Raw genomic sequence first — 23789 nt, 5'->3', positions numbered from 1 at the left:
TGACATACATACTGACATACATACATACTGACATACATACTGACATACATACATACTGACATACACACTGGCATACATACACACTGGCATACATACACACTGACATATATACATACATACACACTGACATACATACATACATACTGACATACACACTGACATATATACATACATACACACTGACATACATACATACCTACATACACACTGACATACATACATACATACTGACATACTGACATACATACATACTGACATACATACACACTGACATACATACTGACATACATACACACTGACATACATACACACTGACATACATACTGACATACATACATACATACTGACATACATACATACATACATACATACACACTGACATACATACATACATACACACTGACATACATGCATACATACACTCTGACATAGATACTGATACATACACACTGACATACATACATACACACTGACATACATACATACACACTGATAGATACATACATGCATACATACACACTGACATACATACATACTGATACATACATACACACTGACATACATACATACTGATACATACTGACATACATACATACACACTGACATACATACATACACACTGACATACATACATACACACTGATACATACATACATACACACGGATACATACATACATACACACTGATACATACATACACACTGACATACATACACATAAACATATACATACATACATACACTTACACACATATACAAACATACATACATACACACACAAATATATACACTTACACACATATACATACACACACATATACATACATACATACACGCTGACATACACACATACACTTACACACATATGCATACATACACTTACACACATATACATACATACATACACACACATTAACATATACATATATACACTTACACACATACATACATACATACATACATACATACACGCTGACATACATACATACACTTACACACATATACATACATACATACACACACATAAACATATACATATAGACACTTACACACATATACATACATACACACGCACGTATACATACTTACACACATATATAAACACATACACTTACACACATATACATACATGCATACATACACACGCACGTATACATACACTTACACATACATGCACTTACACACATATACATACATACATACATACATACACACAAACACATACACTTACACACATATACATACATACATACACACGCACGTATACATATACTTACACATACATGCACTTACACACATATACATACATATACACAAACACATACTCTTACACATACATGCACTTACACACATATACATACATACATACATACACACACATAAACATATACATACAGACACTTACACACACATACATACATACACACGAACACATACACTTACACACATATACATACATACATACATACATACACACACATAAACATATACATACAGACACTTACACACACATACATACATACACACGAACACATACACTTACACACATATACATACATGCATTCATACACACGCACGTATACATACACTTACACATACATGCACTTACACACACATACATACATACACACATACACTTACACACAGATACATACAGACACACGCACGTATACATATACTTACACATACATGCACTTACACACACATACATACATACACACAAACACATACACTTACACACATATGCATACATACATACACACGCACGTATACATACACTTACACATACATGCACTTACACACATATACATACATACACACAAACACATACACTTACACACATATGCATACATACATACACACGCACGTATACATACACTTACACATAAATGCACTTACATACATACATACACTTACACACATATACACACATATACATACATACACACGCACGTATACATACACTTACACATACATATACTTACACACATGTACATACATACACACGCACGTATACATACACTTACACATACATGCACTTACACACATATACATACACACAAACACTTACACATACACTTACACACATACATACATTGACATACATACACTTACACACATATACATACATACACACGCATGTATACATACACTTACACATACATATACTTACACACATATACATACATACACACGTATACATACACTTACACATACATGCACTTACACACATATACATACACTGACATACATACACTTACACACATATACATACATACACACACATGTATACATACACTTACACATACATACTTACACACATATACATACATACTTACACACATATACATACATACACTTACACACATATACATACATACACGCACATATACATACATACATACACACGCATGTATACATACACTTACACATACATACTTACACACATATACATACATACACTTACGCACATATACATACATACACGCACGTATACATGCATACATACACACGCATGTATACATACACTTACACATACATACTTACACACATACATACATACACACGCACGTATACATACTTACACACATATACATACACACGCATGTATACATACACTTACACACATATACATACAGTACATACATACACACGAACACTTACACATACATACACTTACACACCTACATACACACATATACATACACACGAACACTTACACATACATACACTTACACACCTACATACACACATAAATACACACTGACATACATACATATACACGTACACAGGCACGTATACATACACTTACACACATACATGAATACACTTACACACGTACACATACATACATACACAGTTACATTCACACATACTGACATACATACTTATACATACATGCATACACTTGCACACATATACATACATATACATGCATACACTTACACACACGTACAGACACACACTTACACACATACATACAGGTACACACATACATACACTTATACGTACACATACATACACTTATACGTACACATACATACACTTATACGTACACATACATACACTTATACGTACACATACATACACTTATACGTACACATACATACACTTATACGTACACATACATACACTTATACGTACACATACATACACTTACACGTACACTTACACGTGTACACACACATAAGTACACGTGTACACACATATGTGTGTACAAAGATGCAACACATGTGCACACGGATCAAACATACACGTGCACACATATATACACATACATACTTGCAACATACATTATATATGTAAATATATAGACGCGCACACACACACATAAATATATATAAAATGCAAATAAAATGATTGTGTTTATATAAATAATGTATTATATGTTTTGTCTGTACTTTGTGATCATTGTAGTAATATGTGCACATCTGCTTCCCTTTGTCAGACCCTTGTTAATGATTTGGACCGGAGTACAGGAAGGTATCAGGATGAAGTAAACCTAAAAACTGCCATCATGTCCTTTATTAATGCCGTTCTAAGCCAAGGAGCTGGCGTGGTAAGGACTTGCTCAGAGCTGGGGTTGTCAGATTCCTGTACGCAGTTATTTGCATCATTAAAGGGACATTAAAGTAATTTTTATCTATACACAGTAAATCTTAGCAATTAATCCCTGCATTGTAAAATATCTACATACAAAATAAATGTATTATAAGCACAAAGTGTCAGTTGGTAATAAACTACTTGAAGTATCTGTTGCATGTTTTTTTCTCTGCGTTGGCCATTTAAGACTATAGCTGTAAATTAGTTTGTGCACCGCTGTAAGCAATCACTGTGTAATATGTCGCAGTATCAGGCAGTTTGTAACTTACTTAGGTTAAAGAATTTGAGTTTGGAACAGGCATAGTTTTAAAGGGACAGTAAACCCTTTCAGATAGTAACATAGAATACTTCATTGTATATAGTGAAACAGCTCTGCAATATTGTTTTTGTTATTTGTAAACTGAAAGAGCACATGACAGGCTTGAAGGGACATTCCAGCCAAAATTGGAATCCACGTATCTGCATTTACGTTTTGAATAGAAGACATTGTGTTATATACACGTATTAGCAAAAGTGTTTCAAATAAAAGCTATAGCTGTTTCAAAGTGTATTTAAGTATGCAATGTGCACAGTATTTTTATATTTACACTTTCTGAGGCACCAGCATGTGCAAGATTCACAGAATATATGTATCATTTTGTGATTGGCTGATAGCTGTCACATGATGCAGGGAGAAGGAAAATTAAACTAACTTTGAAATTTGGCAGAAAAAAAATCTGCTTCTCACTTTAAATTCAGACCAAGTGCTTTTGCATTGTATTTTTATTATGCATTTGTTGATCATTAAATTCTACTGTATTTAATGGTGCTTTAATAGGATTTTATACAGGATTATGTCTTAAATAGGATGCAAATGTCCAACTACATATAGCGAAATGCGACCCCTTTATTTGCAAAAAAAGAATATCAAATACAGGGCCAATATTAACTATTTTTAAAAGTTTAAAATCTCTTCTATTAACATTTATAATAACCTAATTTTCTAAATGAATTTCTTTAACTATGAATGAATTCTCAGCCATATTTTATAATTAAGCCATATTTTATAATTAAGCCATATTTTATAATTAAGCCATATTACCTAGATGTGAACAAACCCTTAAAGGGATATGAAACCCACATTTTTTTCTTTTCATGATTCAGATAGAGCATGCAATTTTAAGCAACTTTCTAATTTACTCCTATTATCAATTGTTCTTAATTCTCTTGGTATCTTTATTTGAAAAGCAGGAATGTAAGCTTAGAAGCCGGACCATTTCTGGTTCAGCACTCTGGGTAGCGCTTACTGATTGGTGGCTACCAATCAGCAAGCGCTACTCAGGTTCTGAACTAAAAATGTACCGGCTCTAAGCTTACATTTCTGCTTTTCAAATAAAGATACACTGAGAATGAAGAAAAATTCATAATTGAAGTAAATTAGAAAGTTGCTTAAAATTGCATGCAAAAAAAAGTTGTGCCAGTAAAATACCAATTAGGTCACATTACTGACATGTTTTAAATAGCTTTATTTTATGTTTTCTCTGTTTCCAGTAACAAGATAAGCTATGTATAAGAAGAATATTAATTCTGCAGCTTAAAATGTCCCTGTTTTGAGTGAAATATGTGTATTATAAAAATGTATAATATTTCAATTGCTAATAAAAGCAATTTCAACAACAAAAACAAATACTAATTAGGACACATGTAACACCTGTACTGATGCCAAGTTATGTGGCTTAATTTTTTAGGAAAGTTTGGACTTCAGACTTCATCTTCGTTACGAGTTTCTGATGTTGGGAATACAACCGGTCATCGATAAACTGAAGGAGCACGAGAATTCCACACTGGACAGGTAAGATATTACTTCCAGCTCTCTTCAGTTTCTTTATTTGTGTTTTTACACTTTACCACAAAATGCGCCTTTTATATTTTTTTTATTTTCTTTTCAATAGGCATTTAGATTTTTTTGAAATGCTGAGGAATGAAGACGAACTGGAGTTTGCCAAAAGATTTGATCTGGTACGTATCCTGCCACTATGATTTTTTTTTGGGGGGGGAGTTTCTCAATTTTGAAATTTTAAATTAAATGGATATTAAATAGTGTTAGATTCTAATATAAAATGTTTTACTATTATGTGTAGTAAAAAAAAAGTAATATATTTAATTTTGTCCCCTTTTCCTGTAACTCTAAAAAAATGTTTTTCTTAGTTTCTATAAAGTACTGATCGCCGTTAGGTTTGAACTAAGGTTTTCTATTTATCTCTCTTTCTCTTGCTGAGGACTATTAGGTACAGGTATAAAACAGGCAATTATTTTCAAATTAGACTGCATGGAACATATGATTGTTAGAGCAATTATTTAAAAGGGTTTCTATACAGCATTGTTTACAAACTCTTATATTGCCTGATTTATATCTGTCTAAGGGATAGATAAGGGGAAAACCAATGTCCCAACATGGGGGCTCCCATTACTTTATAGAAACTAATATAATTGTAAGAATAACTACATGTACAAATTATTTGAAGGCTAATATTTGCTTTGAATACACCATTATGTCTACCATGTTATTACTGTTTAATACATTTTCCTTTTTACAGGTTCATATTGACACCAAGAGCGCAACACAGATGTTCGAGTTAACAAGAAAGAGATTGACACACACAGAATCCTACCCACATTTTATGTCAATACTTCACCACTGCCTCCAAATGCCTTGTAAGTATACAGTTTCATGGTCAAATATTATCATTTTTATTATAATTTATTTGTATAGCGCCACAAATTCTGTAGCGCTACCTTTTCAAATAGGAAATATGTGCACTGTATCTTTTCATTGTCACATTGAAATATATTCTATAGTTAACTTGCTAATGTTTTCTGATGTTTACTTTTATTAACTCTATATTCACGTGTTATTTACACATAGATTACACATTCTTTCTCACTTGAGAGTAATTTATTCTCAGATTAATATGAAAGGAACAACAGATTCTGCTTCACCCAAACTTTAAACATTGATATATTTTCTAGCATAAAGAACTTTTTATTTTATTTTATCAGATTCTGAGCAATATATTTAATTTAATTTTATATATATATATATATATATATAAACATTTTATTTAAATTTGTTTTCATTTATAAAAAGTTCCATCATTTTAAAGGGATATGAAATTCAAATAATCAAAAAAGGGGGGGGGAATTACTATATTGTGCCTTTAATGCTCTCAAAATATTTTTTAATAGGTTTGTTTTGAAAAAAAAAAAATTACATTTTTTAATAGAAATTTTACATTTAAAATTGATCACTAACAGTATTTCTTCTGTTATGTGTGATCAGTCCACGGGTCATCATTACTTCTGGGATATAACTCCTCCCCAACAGGAAATGCAAGAGGATTCACCCAGCAGAGCTGCATATAGCTCCTCCCCTCTACGTCACTCCCAGTCATTCTCTTGCACCCAACGACTAGATAGGATGTGTGAGAGGACTATGGTGATTATACTTAGTTTTTATAACTTCAATCAAAAGTTTGTTATTTTACAATAGCACCGGAGCGTGTTATTGCCTCTCTGGCAGAGTTTGAAGAAGAACCTACCAGAGTTTTTACTATGATTTTAACCGGAGTAGTTAAGATCATATTGCTGTTTCTCGGCCATCTGAGGGAGGTAAAAGCTTCAGATCAGGGGACAGCGGGCAGATGAATCTGCATTGAGGTATGTAGCAGTTTTTATTTTCTGAATGGAATTGATGAGAAAATCCTGCCATACCGTTATAATGACATGTATGTATACTCTACACTTCAGTATTCTGGGGATGGTACTTCACTGGAATTACTCTGTTAAAAGTACATTAAACCTTTTAATAGGTATTTATTATGTTAAACGTTTTTGCTGGAATGTAGAATCGTTTGCATTTTCTGAGGTACTGAGTGAATAAATGTTTGGGCATTATTTTTCCACTTGGCAGTTGCTTGTTTTAATTGTGACAGTTTCGTTTCTCTCTCACTGCTGTGTGTGAGGGGGAGGGGCCGTTTTTGGCGCTCTTTGCTACGCATCAAAAAATTCCAGTCAGTTACTCTTGTATTTCCTGCATGATCCGGTTCATCTCTAACAGAACTCAGGGGTCTTCAAACTTCTTTGGAGGGAGGTAGATTCTCTCAGCAGAGCTGTGAGACTTATATATTGACTGTGATTAAAAACGTTGCTCTGTAATTTTTATGCTTCAAATTTAATCATTGTTACTTTACTAATGGGAACAAACCTTTGCTAAAGGTTGTGTTGTTTTTAAGGATTGATGCTATAACTGTTTTTTTTTCAGTTCATTATTTCAACTGTCATTTAATCGTTTAGTGCTTCTTTGAGGCACAGTACGTTTTTGTTAAATAAGATTGTAACCAAGTTGCAAGTTTATTGCTAGTGTGTTAAACATGTCTGATTCAGAGGAAGATACCTGTGTCATTTGTTCCAATGCCAAGGTGGAGCCCAATAGAAATTTATGTACTAACTGTATTGATGCTACTTTAAATAAAAGCCAATCTGTACAAATTGAACAAATTTCACCAAACAGCGAGGGGAGAGTTATGCCGACTAACTCGCCTCACGTGTCAGTACCTGCATCTCCCGCCCGGGAGGTGCGTGATATTGTGGCGCCTAGTACATCTGGGCGGCCATTACAGATAACATTACAAGATATGGCTACTGTTATGACCGAAGTTTTGGCTAAATTACCAGAACTAAGAGGCAAGCGTGATCACTCTGGGGTGAGAACAGAGTGCGCTGATAATACTAGGGCCATGTCTGATACTGCGTCACAGCTTGCAGAGCATGAGGACGGAGAGCTTCATTCTGTGGGTGACGGTTCTGATCCAAACAGATTGGATTCAGATATTTCAAATTTTAAATTTAAATTGGAGAACCTCCGTGTATTACTAGGGGAGGTTTTAGCGGCTCTTAATGATTGTAACACTGTTGCAATACCAGAGAAATTGTGTAGGTTGGATAAATACTTTGCGGTACCGGCGAGTACTGACGTTTTTCCTATACCTAAGAGACTAACTGAAATTGTTACTAAGGAGTGGGATAGACCCGGTGTGCCGTTCTCACCCCCTCCAATATTTAGAAAGATGTTTCCAATAGACGCCACCACACGGGACTTATGGCAAACGGTCCCTAAGGTGGAGGGAGCAGTTTCTACTTTAGCTAAGCGTACCACTATCCCGGTGGAGGATAGCTGTGCCTTTTCAGATCCAATGGATAAAAAATTAGAGGGTTACCTTAAGAAAATGTTTGTTCAACAAGGTTTTATATTGCAACCTCTTGCATGTATTGCGCCTGTCACGGTTGCAGCAGCATTTTGGTTTGAGTCTCTGGAAGAGACACTTCAATCATCTACACTAGATGAGATTACAGACAAACTTAAAGCCCTTAAGTTAGCTAACTCATTTATTTCAGATGCCGTAGTACATTTAACTAAACTTACGGCTAAGAATTCCGGATTTGCCATTCAGGCACGCAGAGCACTGTGGCTAAAATCCTGGTCAGCTGATGTTACTTCTAAATCTAAACTGCTTAATATACCTTTCAAAGGGCAAACCTTATTCGGGCCCGGGTTGAAGGAGATTATCGCTGACATTACAGGAGGTAAAGGCCATGCCCTGCCTCAGGACAAAGCCAAACCTAGGGCTAGACAGTCTAATTTTTGTTCCTTTCGTAATTTCAAAGCAGGAACAGCATCAACCTCCTCTGCACCAAAACAGGAAGGAGCTGTTGCTCGCTACAGACAAGGCTGGAAACCTAACCAGTCCTGGAACAAGGGCAAGCAGGCCAGGAAACCTGCTGCTGCCCCAAAGACAGCATGAACCGAGGGCCCCCGATCCGGGACCGGATCTAGTGGGGGGCAGACTCTCTCTCTTCGCCCAGGCTTGGGCAAGAGATGTTCAGGATCCCTGGGCGCTAGAGATCATATCTCAGGGATACCTTCTAGACTTCAAATTCTCTCCCCCAAGAGGGAGATTTCATCTGTCAAGGTTGTCAACAAACCAGATAAAGAAAGAAGCGTTTCTACGCTGTGTACAAGATCTGTTATTAATGGGAGTGATCCATCCGGTTCCGCGGTCGGAACAAGGACAAGGGTTTTACTCAAACCTGTTTGTGGTTCCCAAAAAAGAGGGAACTTTCAGACCAATCTTGGATTTAAAGATCCTAAACAAATTCCTAAGAGTTCCATCGTTCAAAATGGAAACTATTCGGACAATCTTACCCATGATCCAAAAGGGTCAGTACATGACCACAGTGGATTTAAAGGATGCTTACCTTCACATACCGATTCACAAAGATCATTACCGGTATCTAAGGTTTGCCTTCTTAGACAGGCATTACCAGTTTGTAGCTCTTCCATTCGGATTGGCTACGGCTCCAAGAATCTTCACAAAGGTTCTGGGTGCCCTTCTGGCGGTACTAAGACCGCGAGGAATTTCGGTAGCTCCGTACCTAGACGACATTCTGATACAAGCTTCAAGCTTTCAAACTGCCAAGTCTCATACAGAGTTAGTTCTGGCATTTCTAAGGTCGCATGGATGGAAAGTGAACGAAAAGAAGAGTTCTCTCTTTCCTCTCACAAGAGTTCCATTCTTGGGGACTCTTATAGATTCTGTAGAAATGAAGATTTATCTGACAGAAGACAGATTAACAAAGCTTCTAAATGCATGCCGTGTCCTTCATTCCATTCAACTCCCGTCAGTAGCTCAATGCATGGAGGTGATCGGCTTAATGGTAGCAGCAATGGACATAGTACCCTTTGCACGTCTACATCTCAGACCGCTGCAATTGTGCATGCTGAGTCAGTGGAATGGGGATTACTCAGACTTGTCCCCTACTCTGAATCTGGATCAAGAGACCAGAAACTCTCTTCTATGGTGGCTTTCTCGGCCACATCTGTCCAGGGGGATGCTATTCAGCAGGCCGGACTGGACAATTGTAACAACAGACGCCAGCCTACTAGGTTGGGGCGCTGTCTGGAATTCTCTGAAGGCTCAGGGACAATGGAGTCAGGAGGAAAGTCTCCTGCCAATAAACATTCTGGAATTGAGAGCAGTTCTCAATGCCCTTCTGGCTTGGCCCCAGTTAAAAACTCGGGGGTTCATCAGGTTTCAGTCGGACAACATCACGACTGTAGCTTACATCAACCATCAGGGAGGGACAAGAAGCTCCCTAGCAATGATGGAAGTATCAAGGATAATTCGCTGGGCAGAGTCTCACTCTTGCCACCTGTCAGCAATCCACATCCCGGGAGTGGAGAACTGGGAGGCGGATTTCTTGAGTCGCCAGACTTTTCATCCGGGGGAGTGGGAACTTCATCCGGAGGTCTTTGCCCAAATACTTCGACGTTGGGGCAAACCAGAGATAGATCTCATGGCGTCTCGCCAGAACGCCAAACTTCCTCGCTACGGGTCCAAATCCAGGGATCCAGGAGCGGTTCTGATAGATGCTTTGACAGCACCTTGGAACTTCGGGATAGCTTATGTGTTTCCACCCTTCCCGCTGCTTCCTCGATTGATTGCCAAAATCAAACAGGAGAGAGCATCAGTGATTCTAATAGCGCCTGCATGGCCACGCAGGACTTGGTATGCAGATCTAGTGGACATGTCATCCTGTCCGCCTTGGTCTCTACCTCTAAGACAGGACCTTCTGATACAGGGTCCATTCAAACATCAAAATCTAACTTCTCTGAAGCTGACTGCTTGGAAATTGAACGCTTGATTTTATCAAAACGTGGGTTTTCTGAGTCGGTTATTGATACCCTGATACAGGCTAGGAAGCCTGTTACCAGAAGGATTTACCATAAGATATGGCGTAAATACCTATACTGGTGCGAATCCAAAGGTTACTCCTGGAGTAAGGTTAGGATTCCTAGGATATTGTCCTTTCTACAAGAAGGTTTAGAAAAGGGTTTATCGGCTAGCTCATTAAAGGGACAGATCTCAGCTCTGTCCATCTTGTTACACAGGCGTCTGTCAGAAAATCCAGACGTCCAGGCCTTTTGTCAGGCTTTAGCTAGGATCAAGCCTGTGTTTAAAACTGTTGCTCCGCCATGGAGTTTAAACCTTGTTCTTAACGTTCTACAAGGAGTTCCGTTTGAACCCCTTCATTCCATTGATATAAAGTTGTTATCTTGGAAAGTGTTATTTTTAATGGCTATTTCTTCGGCTCGGAGAGTCTCTGAGTTATCAGCTTTACATTGTGATTCTCCTTATTTGATTTTTCATTCAGATAAGGTAGTTCTGCGTACAAAACCTGGGTTCTTACCTAAGGTAGTCACTAACAGGAACATCAATCAAGAGATCGTGGTGCCTTCCCTGTGCCCGAATCCTTCTTCAAAGAAGGAACGTCTTCTACACAATCTGGATGTAGTTCGTGCCCTCAAGTTCTACTTGCAGGCAACTAAGGATTTTCGACAAACGTCTTCCCTGTTTGTCGTGTACTCTGGTCAGAGGAGAGGTCATAAGGCTTCGGCTACCTCTCTCTCCTTCTGGCTTCGTAGCATAATTCGTTTAGCCTATGAGACTGCTGGACAGCAGCCTCCTGAAAGAATTACAGCTCATTCTACTAGAGCTGTGGCTTCCACTTGGGCCTTTAAGAATGAGGCCTCTGTTGAACAGATTTGCAAGGCTGCAACTTGGTCTTCGCTTCATACTTTTTCCAAATTTTACAAATTTGACACTTTTGCTTCTTCGGAGGCTATTTTTGGGAGAAAGGTTCTTCAGGCAGTGGTTCCTTCTGTATAATGAGCCTGCCTATCCCTCCCGTCATCCGTGTACTTTTGCTTTGGTATTGGTATCCCAGAAGTAATGATGACCCGTGGACTGATCACACATAACAGAAGAAAACATAATTTATGCTTACCTGATAAATTCCTTTCTTCTGTTGTGTGATCAGTCCACGGCCCGCCCTGTTTTTTAAGGCAGGTAAATATCTTTTAAATTATACTCCAGTCACCACTTCACCCTTGGTTTCTCCTTTCTCGTTGATTCTTGGTCGAATGACTGGGAGTGACGTAGAGGGGAGGAGCTATATGCAGCTCTGCTGGGTGAATCCTCTTGCATTTCCTGTTGGGGAGGAGTTATGTCCCAGAAGTAATGATGACCCGTGGACTGATCACACAACAGAAGAAAGGAATTTATCAGGTAAGCATAAATTATGTTTTTTTTGTTTGTTTGTTTTTTGCTATCTTCCATGTAAAAAAAAAAGTAACTTTTAAACATTGAAATTTTCTATTTGCCTGAAGAAAAAAAACAAACTTGAACGAAAATGTTAAAATTTAGGTTGAAACTAATACAGCCGTGTCTGTGTACTTGTGGCTATCGCTTCTTGTACCTATCAACCAATGAGAATTTACAGGAAGTGCCTGTCGTCCAATAAACATTAGCAGTAAGCGCCTCTACGTTAATGAGAATGAACAGGAAATACACAACTGCTGTATTAGTTTGTCTAAATGTAAACTGATTTTAGAGGTTTTTTTTATTATTACTTTAAATTTTGATTAAATTAGATTTTGCGTTACATTTTTTCAGGGGGGAAATAATATGTAACCCAGGCTATCAAAATTGTCTAAACTAGCTTGATTTGTAGCATTTTGAAAACACAAAAAAATAGCTTTTTGGCCTCTAGGGAGGGTGGGACGTAGCACTTTTTTTTTTTTTTTTACTCCAAAAGAAAATGTGTTTAATGTTGCTTTTTATGTAAAGGATTAAAAAAAACAGTACCGTATCTCTGTATTGTGTTCTTTAGTGCATTTGAAAGTAATGTCTGTATCTAATCTCTTGCCTGTGTTTGTCACGTCTAAGGGAATAATATTCGCAGCATTGCCATCTTTATCATATATTCCACAATGGCAAATAGCTCTCATTCCTTTTTTAGTTCATCATTGCTATTAATAGTCCCTTTTCCTTTTTGAGAGTGTGATAAGGATTCTATTAACCCTTTGGTTGCCAAAGAGGACTCTGTCTTCTCTGCTGGTAAAATAAAAAATAATGAAATTTGCATTTTATTTTTTTGCTTCTAGATAAAAGAAGTAACACTGTGCATTACTGGCTACTTCTAGACAGGATAGTTCAACAAATCGTCATACAGAATGACAAGGGACAGGATCCTGACATCTCTCCGCTGGAAAATTTTAATGTTAAAAATGTGGTTCGGATGTAAGTGTCACCAGCACCAAACATAATATTTAGTAAAATGTAATAAAGTCTGTGGATCCCATAGAATAAATCTCAAACAGCCTCAGTGAGCTTGTTTTTTCCCCATAAAAAGCGTCCATAACCTTTTAATTATTGAACTGACAGTAAACAGATTGAGATTGTAAAATGCTTAAGAAAAAATACTTTACAACCTACGTTTGATTTTGTTTTGCCCCCTTTTATGTCATTTCAATCTGAAAATTAAAGGGATGTGAAACCTAAACATTTTCTTTCATGATTCAGATAGAAAATACAGTTTTAAACAACTTTCTAAAGTACTTCTATTATCAAATTTTCTTCATTTTCTTGTTATCCTTTGTTGAAAAGCAGGATGCTAAGTTCAGGAGTGTTCACATGTCTGCAGCACTCTATGGCAGCAGTTTTGCAACAATGTTGTACATTAGCAAGAGCACTAGATGGCAGCACTATTTCCTGTCATGCAGTAATGTTATACATTAGCAAGAGCACTAGATGGCAGCACTATTTCCTGTCATGCAGTAATGTTATACATTAGCAAGAGCACTAGATGGCAGCACTATTTCCTGTCATGCAGTAATGTTATACATTACCAAGAGCACTAGATGGCAGCACTATTTCCTGTCATGTAGTACTAATGTTATACATTAGCAAGAGCACTAGATGGCAGCACTATTTCCTGTCATGTAGTACTAATGTTATACATTAGCAAGAGCACTAGATGGCAGCACTATTTCCTGTCATGTAGTACTAATGTTATACATTAGCAAGAGCAGTAGATGGCAGCACTATTTCCTGTCATGTAGTACTAATGTTATACATTAGCAAGAGCACTAGATGGCAGCACTATTTCCTGTCATGTAGAACTAATGTTATACATTAGCAGGAGCACTAGATGGCAGCACTATTTCCTGTCATGTAGTACTAATGTTATACATTAGCAAGAGCACTAGAGGGCAGCATTATTTCCTGTCATGTAGTGCTAATGTTATACATTAGCATGAGCACTGGATGGCAGCACTATTTCCTGTCATGTAGTACTAATGTTATACATTAGCAAGAGCACTAGATGGCAGCACTATTTCCTGTCATGTAGTACTAATGTTATACATTAGCAAGAGCACTAGATGGCAGCACTATTTCCTGTCATGTAGTACTAATGTTATACATTAGCAAAAGCACTAGATGGCAGCACTATTTCCTGTCATGTAGTACTAATGTTATACATTAGCTAGAGCACTAGATGGCAGCACTATTTCCTGTTGTGTAGTACTAATGTTATACATTAGCAAGAGCACTAGATGGCAGCACTATTTCCTGTCATGTAGAACTAATGTTATACATTAGCAAGAGCACTAGAGGGCAGCACTATTTCCTGTCATGTAGAACTAATGTTATACATTAGCAAGAGCACTAGATGGCAGCACTATTTCCTGTCATGCAGTACTAATAATATACATTAGCAAGAGCACTAGAGGGCAGCACTATTTCCTGTCATGTAGTACTAATGTTATACATTAGCAAGAGCACTAGATGGCAGCACTATTTCCTGTCATGCAGTAATGTTATACATTAGCAAGAGCACTAGATGGCAGCACTATTTCCTGTCTTGTAGTAATAACATGAAGTAAATTTGATAATTGAAGTAAATTGGAAACATTTTTAAAATTGTATTCGCTATCTGAATCGTGAAAGAAAATGTTGGGGTTTCGTATCCCTTTAAGAGTTTTCCAGTTGTGAGAACTGATAGGGCACAAGCCTAGCACTGCTACATACAGTATCTATCACTACTTGGCCTTGGCAGAGATACCATCCCTTATTGGCTTTAACTGGTAACAACTGCAATGTACTTTATACAAACAATAAGACGCTAGTCTTGTTGTCTCCACACGAAAATGGCTTCTCCAAATAATGCAAATGGTTGATGGAGTTTGGCTACTGACAGTAAAAAAGATGTTAATATGTTTTGACTGATACGGTATTCTATAGCAACACAGCAGAATTGTCTTCTAATTACAAGGTGTTTACTGTCCGTTTTAATAAGCGATTAAATGTCAGTGACACTTTCCAGAGCGGAAATAGATGGGGAAAACAAAGTGACTGCTGTTTGAAGAAGGTTTCAGTAAGGAATTAGTGCACCAGGGCATTGATAGCTTCTGTGTTTTACTCAGAGCTTGTTTTGTTTTTTTGGAAATCATCCTTTATCCCTACACATTACACGGCAGTAGATAAGGCTTAGTTTCTGCTAACAAAATGACAGTGGCTATGTTTTGGCGTTCGATAGGTGAATCACCCTGCTGAGGATAGTCAGGCACAGATATGTAGCAGGGTTAGGCCCATATAGCCTGCAGTGTGCACATCCAATTCTCAGAGCTGGAAAACTCTTAAGTACAGAAAAAAGGTCAAATGAAATCATGATTTTTTTTTTAATTTTATTTAAAGTGTTTACTGTCCCTGACTCATGAAAGAACATTTTTCGATTTCATGTCCCTTTCAGATTAACTAAAAGGGACATGAAACCCACATTTTTTTCCTTTCATGATTCAGATAGAACATACAATTGTAAACAACTTTCCAGTTTACTTCTATGATCAATTTTTCTTCCTTTTCTTTGTATCCTGTATTGAAGGAGCAGCAATGCACTACTAGGAGCTAGCTGAACACATCTGTAAACCAATGATAAGAGGCATATTTTTGCAGCCACCAATCGGCACCTAGCTCCCTGCTCCTGAGCCTACCTAGGTATTCTTTTCCACAAAGGATACCAAGAGTACAAAGCAAATTTAGATAATATAAGTAAATTGGAAAGTGTTTAAACTTATGTGGTCTATCTGAATCATAAAAGAAAAACATTGGGTTTCGTGTCCCTTTAAATGCAGTGACGTTTGTCACCCACAAGTGTTCACCACCTTAGCACCCTGATGGGCAGTTCTCTCGCTCTCTCTCGCAGGCTGGTCAATGAAAATGAGGTCAAGCAGTGGAAGGAACAAGCTGAAAAAATGAGAAAAGGTGAGTAGGAGGCAGGACTTCTTTATAGAATGCTTTATCCCTTTATATTTCCGTTGTTAGATATTGTTACACTATATTTGTGACGTTGGTCGCATCGGCCTCCAGAGGACAAGAGAGCGGATACAATTGTGACGTCCAGCCAATCAATAGGCATACAGTAGATATTGCAATATAAACTTCCTTTAAAGGAACACTAAATACAGTAAAATAAAAATAAAAATATTAGTTTACGTTTGCGTTTGATCCTAGAGCACCACGAGTTGCAGCAGAAATTGGAAAAGAAAGAACGAGAATGTGATGCAAAATCTCAGGAGAAAGATGAGATGATGCAGACCCTGAATAAGATGAAAGAGAAACTAGAAAAGGAATCTACGGAATACAAGCAAGTGAAGCAGCAGGTGTTGGACCTCACGGCACAGATTCAGGAGCTCAACAGGGTAAGGAGCAGTTCGTATACGGCCCCAGAAGGGAAGCGATTTCTGGTGCTAATACTCCATTTTACATTTCATTTTAAATAAATCATGTTTTCTCATTTTATTCAATGGAAATACATTGTGTCACCTACTCACATACACTCACATCCACACACATAAATACACATCCACATCCACCCATGTACACATTCATAAATGCATACATAGCATACACAAATACGCTGTGTGTCACACACGTACACACCCACCCATGTACATGTTCATAAATGCATACACACCCATGTACATGTTCATAGATGCATACACACCCATGTACATGTTCATAAATGCATACACACCCATGTACATGTTCATAAATGCATACACACACATGTACATGTTCATAAATGCATACACACCCATGTACATGTTCATAAATGCATACACACACATAAATAAACATACACATTCACCCACCCATGTACATGTTCATAAATGCTCATAGGATACACACACAGAAATTTGCTATGCCACACACACACACACACACATGTACAAGTTCATAAATGTGCGCACACACATAGCATACACACACAGAAATACGCTGTCACATATGCACACACATGCGCGCACACATAGCATACACACAGAAATACGCTGTGTCACATGGGCACACACATAGCATACACACAGAAATACGCTGTGTCACATGGGCGCACACATAGCATACACACACAGAAATACACTGTATCACATATGCACACACATGCGCGCACACATAGCATACACACAGAAATACGCTGTCACATATGCACACACATGCGCGCCCACATAGCATACACACACAGAAATACACTGTGTCACATATGCACACACGTGCGCACGCATAGCTTACACACACAGAAATACACTGTGTCACATGGGCGCACACATATCATACACACAGAAATACGCTGTCACATATGCACACACATGCGCGCCCACATAGCATACACACACAGAAATACGCCGTCACATATGCACACACATGCGTGCACACATAGCATACACACACAAAAATACGCTGTGTCACATATGCACACACATGCGCGCACACATAGCATACACACACAGAAATACGCTGTGTCACATATGCACACACATGCGCACACACATAGCATACACACACAGAAATACACTGTCACATATGCACACACATGCGCACACACATAGAAATACGCTGTGTCACATATGCACACACATGCACGCACACATAGCATATACACTGTGTCACATATGCACACACATGCGCGCACACATAGCATACACACACAGAAATACGCTGTGTCACATATGCACACACATGCGCACACACATAGCATACACACACAGAAATACACTGTGTCACATATGCACACACATGCGCGCACACATAGAAATACGCTGTGTCACATATGCACACACATGCACGCACACATAGCATATACACTGTGTCATATATGCACACACATGCGCGCACACATAGCATACACACACAGAAATACGCTGTGTCACATGGGCACACACATAGCATACACACAGAAATAAGCTGTGTCACATGGGCGCACACATAGCATACACACACAGATATACACTGTATCACATATGCACACACATGCGTGCACACATAGCATATACACTGTGTCATATATGCACACACATGCGCGCACACATAGCATACACACAGAAATAGGCTGTGTCACATGGGCACACACATAGCATACACACAGAAATACGCTGTGTCACATGGGCGCACACATAGCATACACACACAGATATACACTGTATCACATATGCACACACATGCGTGCACACATAGCATATACACTGTGTCATATATGCACACACATGCGCGCACACATAGCATACACACAGAAATACGCTGTGTCACATGGGCACACACATAGCATACACACACAGAAATACACTGTGTCACATATGCACACACATGCGCGCACACTTAGAAATACGCTGTGTCACATATGCACACACATGCGCGCACACATAGCATATACACTGTGTCATATATGCACACACATGCGCGCACACATAGCATACACACACAGAAATACGCTGTGTCACATATGCACACACATGCGCGCACACATAGCATACACACACAGAAATACGCTGTGTCACATATGCACACACATGCGCGCCCACATAGCATACACACACAGAAATACGCTGTGTCACATATGCACACACGCGTGCACGCATAGCTTACACACTCAGAAATACGCGGTGTCACATATGCACACACATGCGCGCCCACATAGCATACACACACAGAAATACACTGTGTCACATATGCACACACGCGCGCACGCATAGCTTACACACACAGAAATACACTGTGTCACATGGGCGCACACATATCATACACACAGAAATACGCTGTCACATATGCACACACATGCACGCCCACATAGCATACACACACAGAAATACACTGTGTCACATATGCACACACGCGCGCACGCATAGCTTACACACACAGAAATACACTGTGTCACATGGGCGCACACATATCATACACACAGAAATACGCTGTCACATATGCACACACATGCGCGCCCACATAGCATACACACACAGAAATACACTGTGTCACATATGCACACATGCGCGCAAGCATAGCTTACACACACAGAAATACACTGTGTCAAATATGCACACACATGCGTGCGCACATAGCATACACACACAGAAATATGCGGTGTCACATATGCACACACATGCGCGCAAACAGCATACACACACAGAAATACACTGTGTCACATATGCACACACGCGCGCACGCATAGCTTACACACACAGAAATACACTGTGTCACATGGGCGCACACATATCATACACACAGAAATACGCTGTGACATATGCACACACATGCGCGCCCATATAGCATACATACACAGAAATACACTGTGTCACATATGCACACACGCGCGCACGCATAGCTTACACACACAGAAATACACTGTGTCAAATATGCACACACATGCGCGCACACATAGCATACACACACAGAAATACGCTGTGTCATATATGCACACATGCGTGCACACATAGCTTACACACACAGAAATACGCTGTGTCACATATGCACACACATTCGCGCACACACATAGCATACACACACAGAAATACGCTGTGTCACATATGCACACACATGCGCACACACATAGCATACACACACAGAAATACACTGTGTCACATATGCACACACATGCGCGCACACATAGCATACACACATAGAAATACGCTGTCACATATGCACACACATGCGCGCACACATAGCATATACACTGTGTCATATATGCACACACATGCGCGCACACATAGCATACACACACATTAATACGCTGTGTCACATATGCACACACATGCGCGCCCACATAGCATACACACACAGAAATACTCTGTGTCACATATGCACACACGCGTGCACGCATAGCTTACACACTCAGAAATACGCGGTGTCACATATGCACACACATGCGCGCCCACATAGCATACACACAGAGAAATACGCTGTGTCACATATGCACACACATGCGCGCACACATAGCATATACACACAGAAATACACTGTGTCACATATGCGCGCACACATAGCATACACACAGAAATACGCTGTGTCACATATGCACACACATGCGCACACACATAGCATACACACACAGAAATACACTGTGTCACATATGCACACACATGCGCGCACACATAGCATACACACATAGAAATACGCTGTGTCACATATGCACACACATGCGCGCACACATAGCATATACACTGTGTCATATATCCACACACATGCGCGCACACATAGCATACACACAAAGAAATACACTGTGTCACATATGCACACACGCGCGCACGCATAGCTTACACACACAGAAATACACTGTGTCAAATATGCACACACATGCGTGCGCACATAGCATACACACACAGAAATACGCTGTGTCACATATGCACACACGCGTGTGCACATAGCATACACACACAGAAATACGCTGTGTCACATATGCACACACGCGTGCACACATAGCATACACACAGAAATACGCTGTCACATATGCACACACATGCGCGCACACATAGCATACACACACAGAAATACACTGTGTCACATATGCGCACACATAGCATACACACAGAAATACGTTGTCACACGCGCGCACACATAGCATACACACACAGAAATACGGTGTGTCACATATGCACACACATGCGCGCACACATAGCATACACACAGAAATACGCAGTGTCACATGCGCGCACACATAGCATAAAACACTCACATACACATGTACACACACGTTACACACATATATAAGTGCACAGCTATCAAATTAGCATTTCACTCAAACGTTAAACATAAGCCTAATATTACTGTATATTAGTAATAAAACATTGCAGCTGCTTTTTCTATTGTAATATCACTTTTCCTGTTTTTTATTACAGAGGGCAGCCAGTGCTCCTGTTCCTGGTGGTCCCCCTCTTCCTCCTGCGGCACCCGGTGGTCCCATACCTATTCCTTTTGGAGGTCTCATGCCACCTCCTCCACCACCACCTTTTCCTGGTGGATGTGCCCCTCCACCACCACCACCACCGCCGCCAGGAGGCCCCCCTCCACCCCCTGGTCCTCCTCCGCTAGGCACACTAACAGCACCTCCCGGGGCACCTCTAGGTCCTGCGTTGAAAAAGAAAAATATCCCTCAACCGAAAAACCCCTTAAAGTCTTTTAACTGGTCGAAGCTACCAGAGGTGAGTGCTCTGCACAAGTTTAGGCCTCATATCTCCGAGACAGACACAATAATGTGTAATATGTTACATATATAATACCAGAGCTGGTGCCATGCCTTAGATTACATCATCTAAAACACTGTATTCCTGGTGAGATAAGTTAGACATAGCTGTTTACAAGTTCTTTCTAGTTCTGAGGGTTTTATTTCATGCTAGCCAAGGCATCAGTCAAATATGTAATAGTTAGGATTATGGTAGCTGTAGTTCCTTGTAGATATAGTAATAGCTGTGTACCTGGGGTTAGATGATTTGTAAATCTATATTCTACATTACAAGTATTTAATTTTTTTATATCAGAGAACCTTTAATTTATCCATTGGGCACAAGTTGCCAACCAAGGGCGCGATCCGATATAGATCGCAGTTTGCGGCGCAAGCGAGGGAACCGGCGTCGCCCACAGTTTCAGCTCGCAACTCGAGCTATCCTATATAAGTCGCCGTCAGATGCTAACGTGCCGTAAGTCTGACAAACCAGCGATGTCCAGAAATCTGCGCAAGTACAAATTTCTGGCGTCGCCAGTGACTTGCGGCACGTTAGAAACTGCCGGCGCCTATAAAACCTGACTAAAGTCTAAAACACCCGCACTGTCTAACACGCCTCCCTAACATAGCCCGACACGTCTAACCCTCTATCCGCTATCCCCCCTCACTATCCTAACAATAAAATATGTATTAACCCCTAAACCGCCGCTCCCGGAGCCCGCCGCAACCTAATAAAATTATTAACCCCTAAACCGCCGCCAGCTATATTAAATCTATAACCCCCCTAAAGTGAGCCCCTAACACCGCCGCCATCTACCTTACCTACCCCCTAAAGTGAGCCCCTAACACCGCCGCCATCTACCTTACCTACCCCCTAAAGTGAGCCCCTACCCCGCCGCTATTTTAAAATTATTAACCCCTAATCTAATCCCCCTATACCGCCGCCAGCTATATTAAATTATTTAACCCCTAAAATACTAAACTATCCCTACCACTAAACCTAAGTCTAACCCTACAAATAGCCCTGAAAAGGGCTTTTTGCGTGGCATTGCCCCAAAGTAACAGCTCTTTTGCCAGCCCTTAAAAGGGCTTTTTGCGGGCCATGCCCCAAAGTAACAGCTCTTTTGCCAGCCCTTAAAAGGGCTTTTGGCGGGGCTTTGTCACAAAGTAAACTGCTCTTTTGCCTACAATCTACATCCCTCTACACCGCGGCCACGTATAATAAATGTATTAACCCCTAATCTAATCCCCCTACACCACCGCCAGCTATATTAACTATATTAACCCTAATTATATTAGGGTTCATATAGTTAATATCGTTATTATAATTATATATATATTAAGTATAATAAACCTATCTAACTCTAACATCCTAACTAAACTCTTATTAAAATAAATCTAATATTAATATTATTAATTAAAATATTCCTATTTAAATCTAAATACTTACCTATAAAATAAACCCTAAGATAGCTACAATATAATTAATAATTACATTGTAGCTATGTTAGGGTTTATATTTATTTTACAGGTAAATTGTTAATTATTTTAACTAGGTATAATAGCTATTAAATAGTTATGAACTATTTAATATCTACCTAGTTAAAATAATTACCCAATTGCCTGTAAAATAAATCCTAACCTAAGTTACAAATACACCTACACTATCAATAAATTAAATAAACTACAAATATCTATCTAAAAATACAATTAAATAAACCAAAATTCCCTGCCCTATTCTAAATTAAAACAAGTTCAAAG

At 39.0% G+C, this 23789-nt stretch overlaps 1 protein-coding gene across 3 annotated transcripts in view; it reads left to right on the top strand.

Annotated features, from left to right (window-relative positions):
* The window catches only part of DAAM1 (dishevelled associated activator of morphogenesis 1), a 427341-nt gene that overhangs the window by 316717 nt on the left and 86835 nt on the right, over nt 1–23789 (top strand). For all 3 annotated transcript variants that reach the window (XM_053697309.1, XM_053697307.1, XM_053697308.1), the window contains exons 7-14: nt 3448–3558; nt 5330–5433; nt 5534–5600; nt 6179–6296; nt 13645–13780; nt 16746–16804; nt 17054–17241; nt 21706–22008. In XM_053697309.1, the coding sequence (XP_053553284.1) occupies nt 3448–3558; nt 5330–5433; nt 5534–5600; nt 6179–6296; nt 13645–13780; nt 16746–16804; nt 17054–17241; nt 21706–22008 (1086 nt within the window). The remainder of the gene's footprint in view (nt 1–3447; nt 3559–5329; nt 5434–5533; nt 5601–6178; nt 6297–13644; nt 13781–16745; nt 16805–17053; nt 17242–21705; nt 22009–23789) is intronic.

The sequence above is a fragment of the Bombina bombina genome, chromosome 1, assembly GCF_027579735.1.
Source record: "Bombina bombina isolate aBomBom1 chromosome 1, aBomBom1.pri, whole genome shotgun sequence".
Lineage (NCBI taxonomy): Eukaryota > Metazoa > Chordata > Amphibia > Anura > Bombinatoridae > Bombina > Bombina bombina.
The sequence above is the reverse complement of the archived record's forward strand: the minus strand, read 5'-3'. Positions and strand labels throughout refer to the sequence as shown.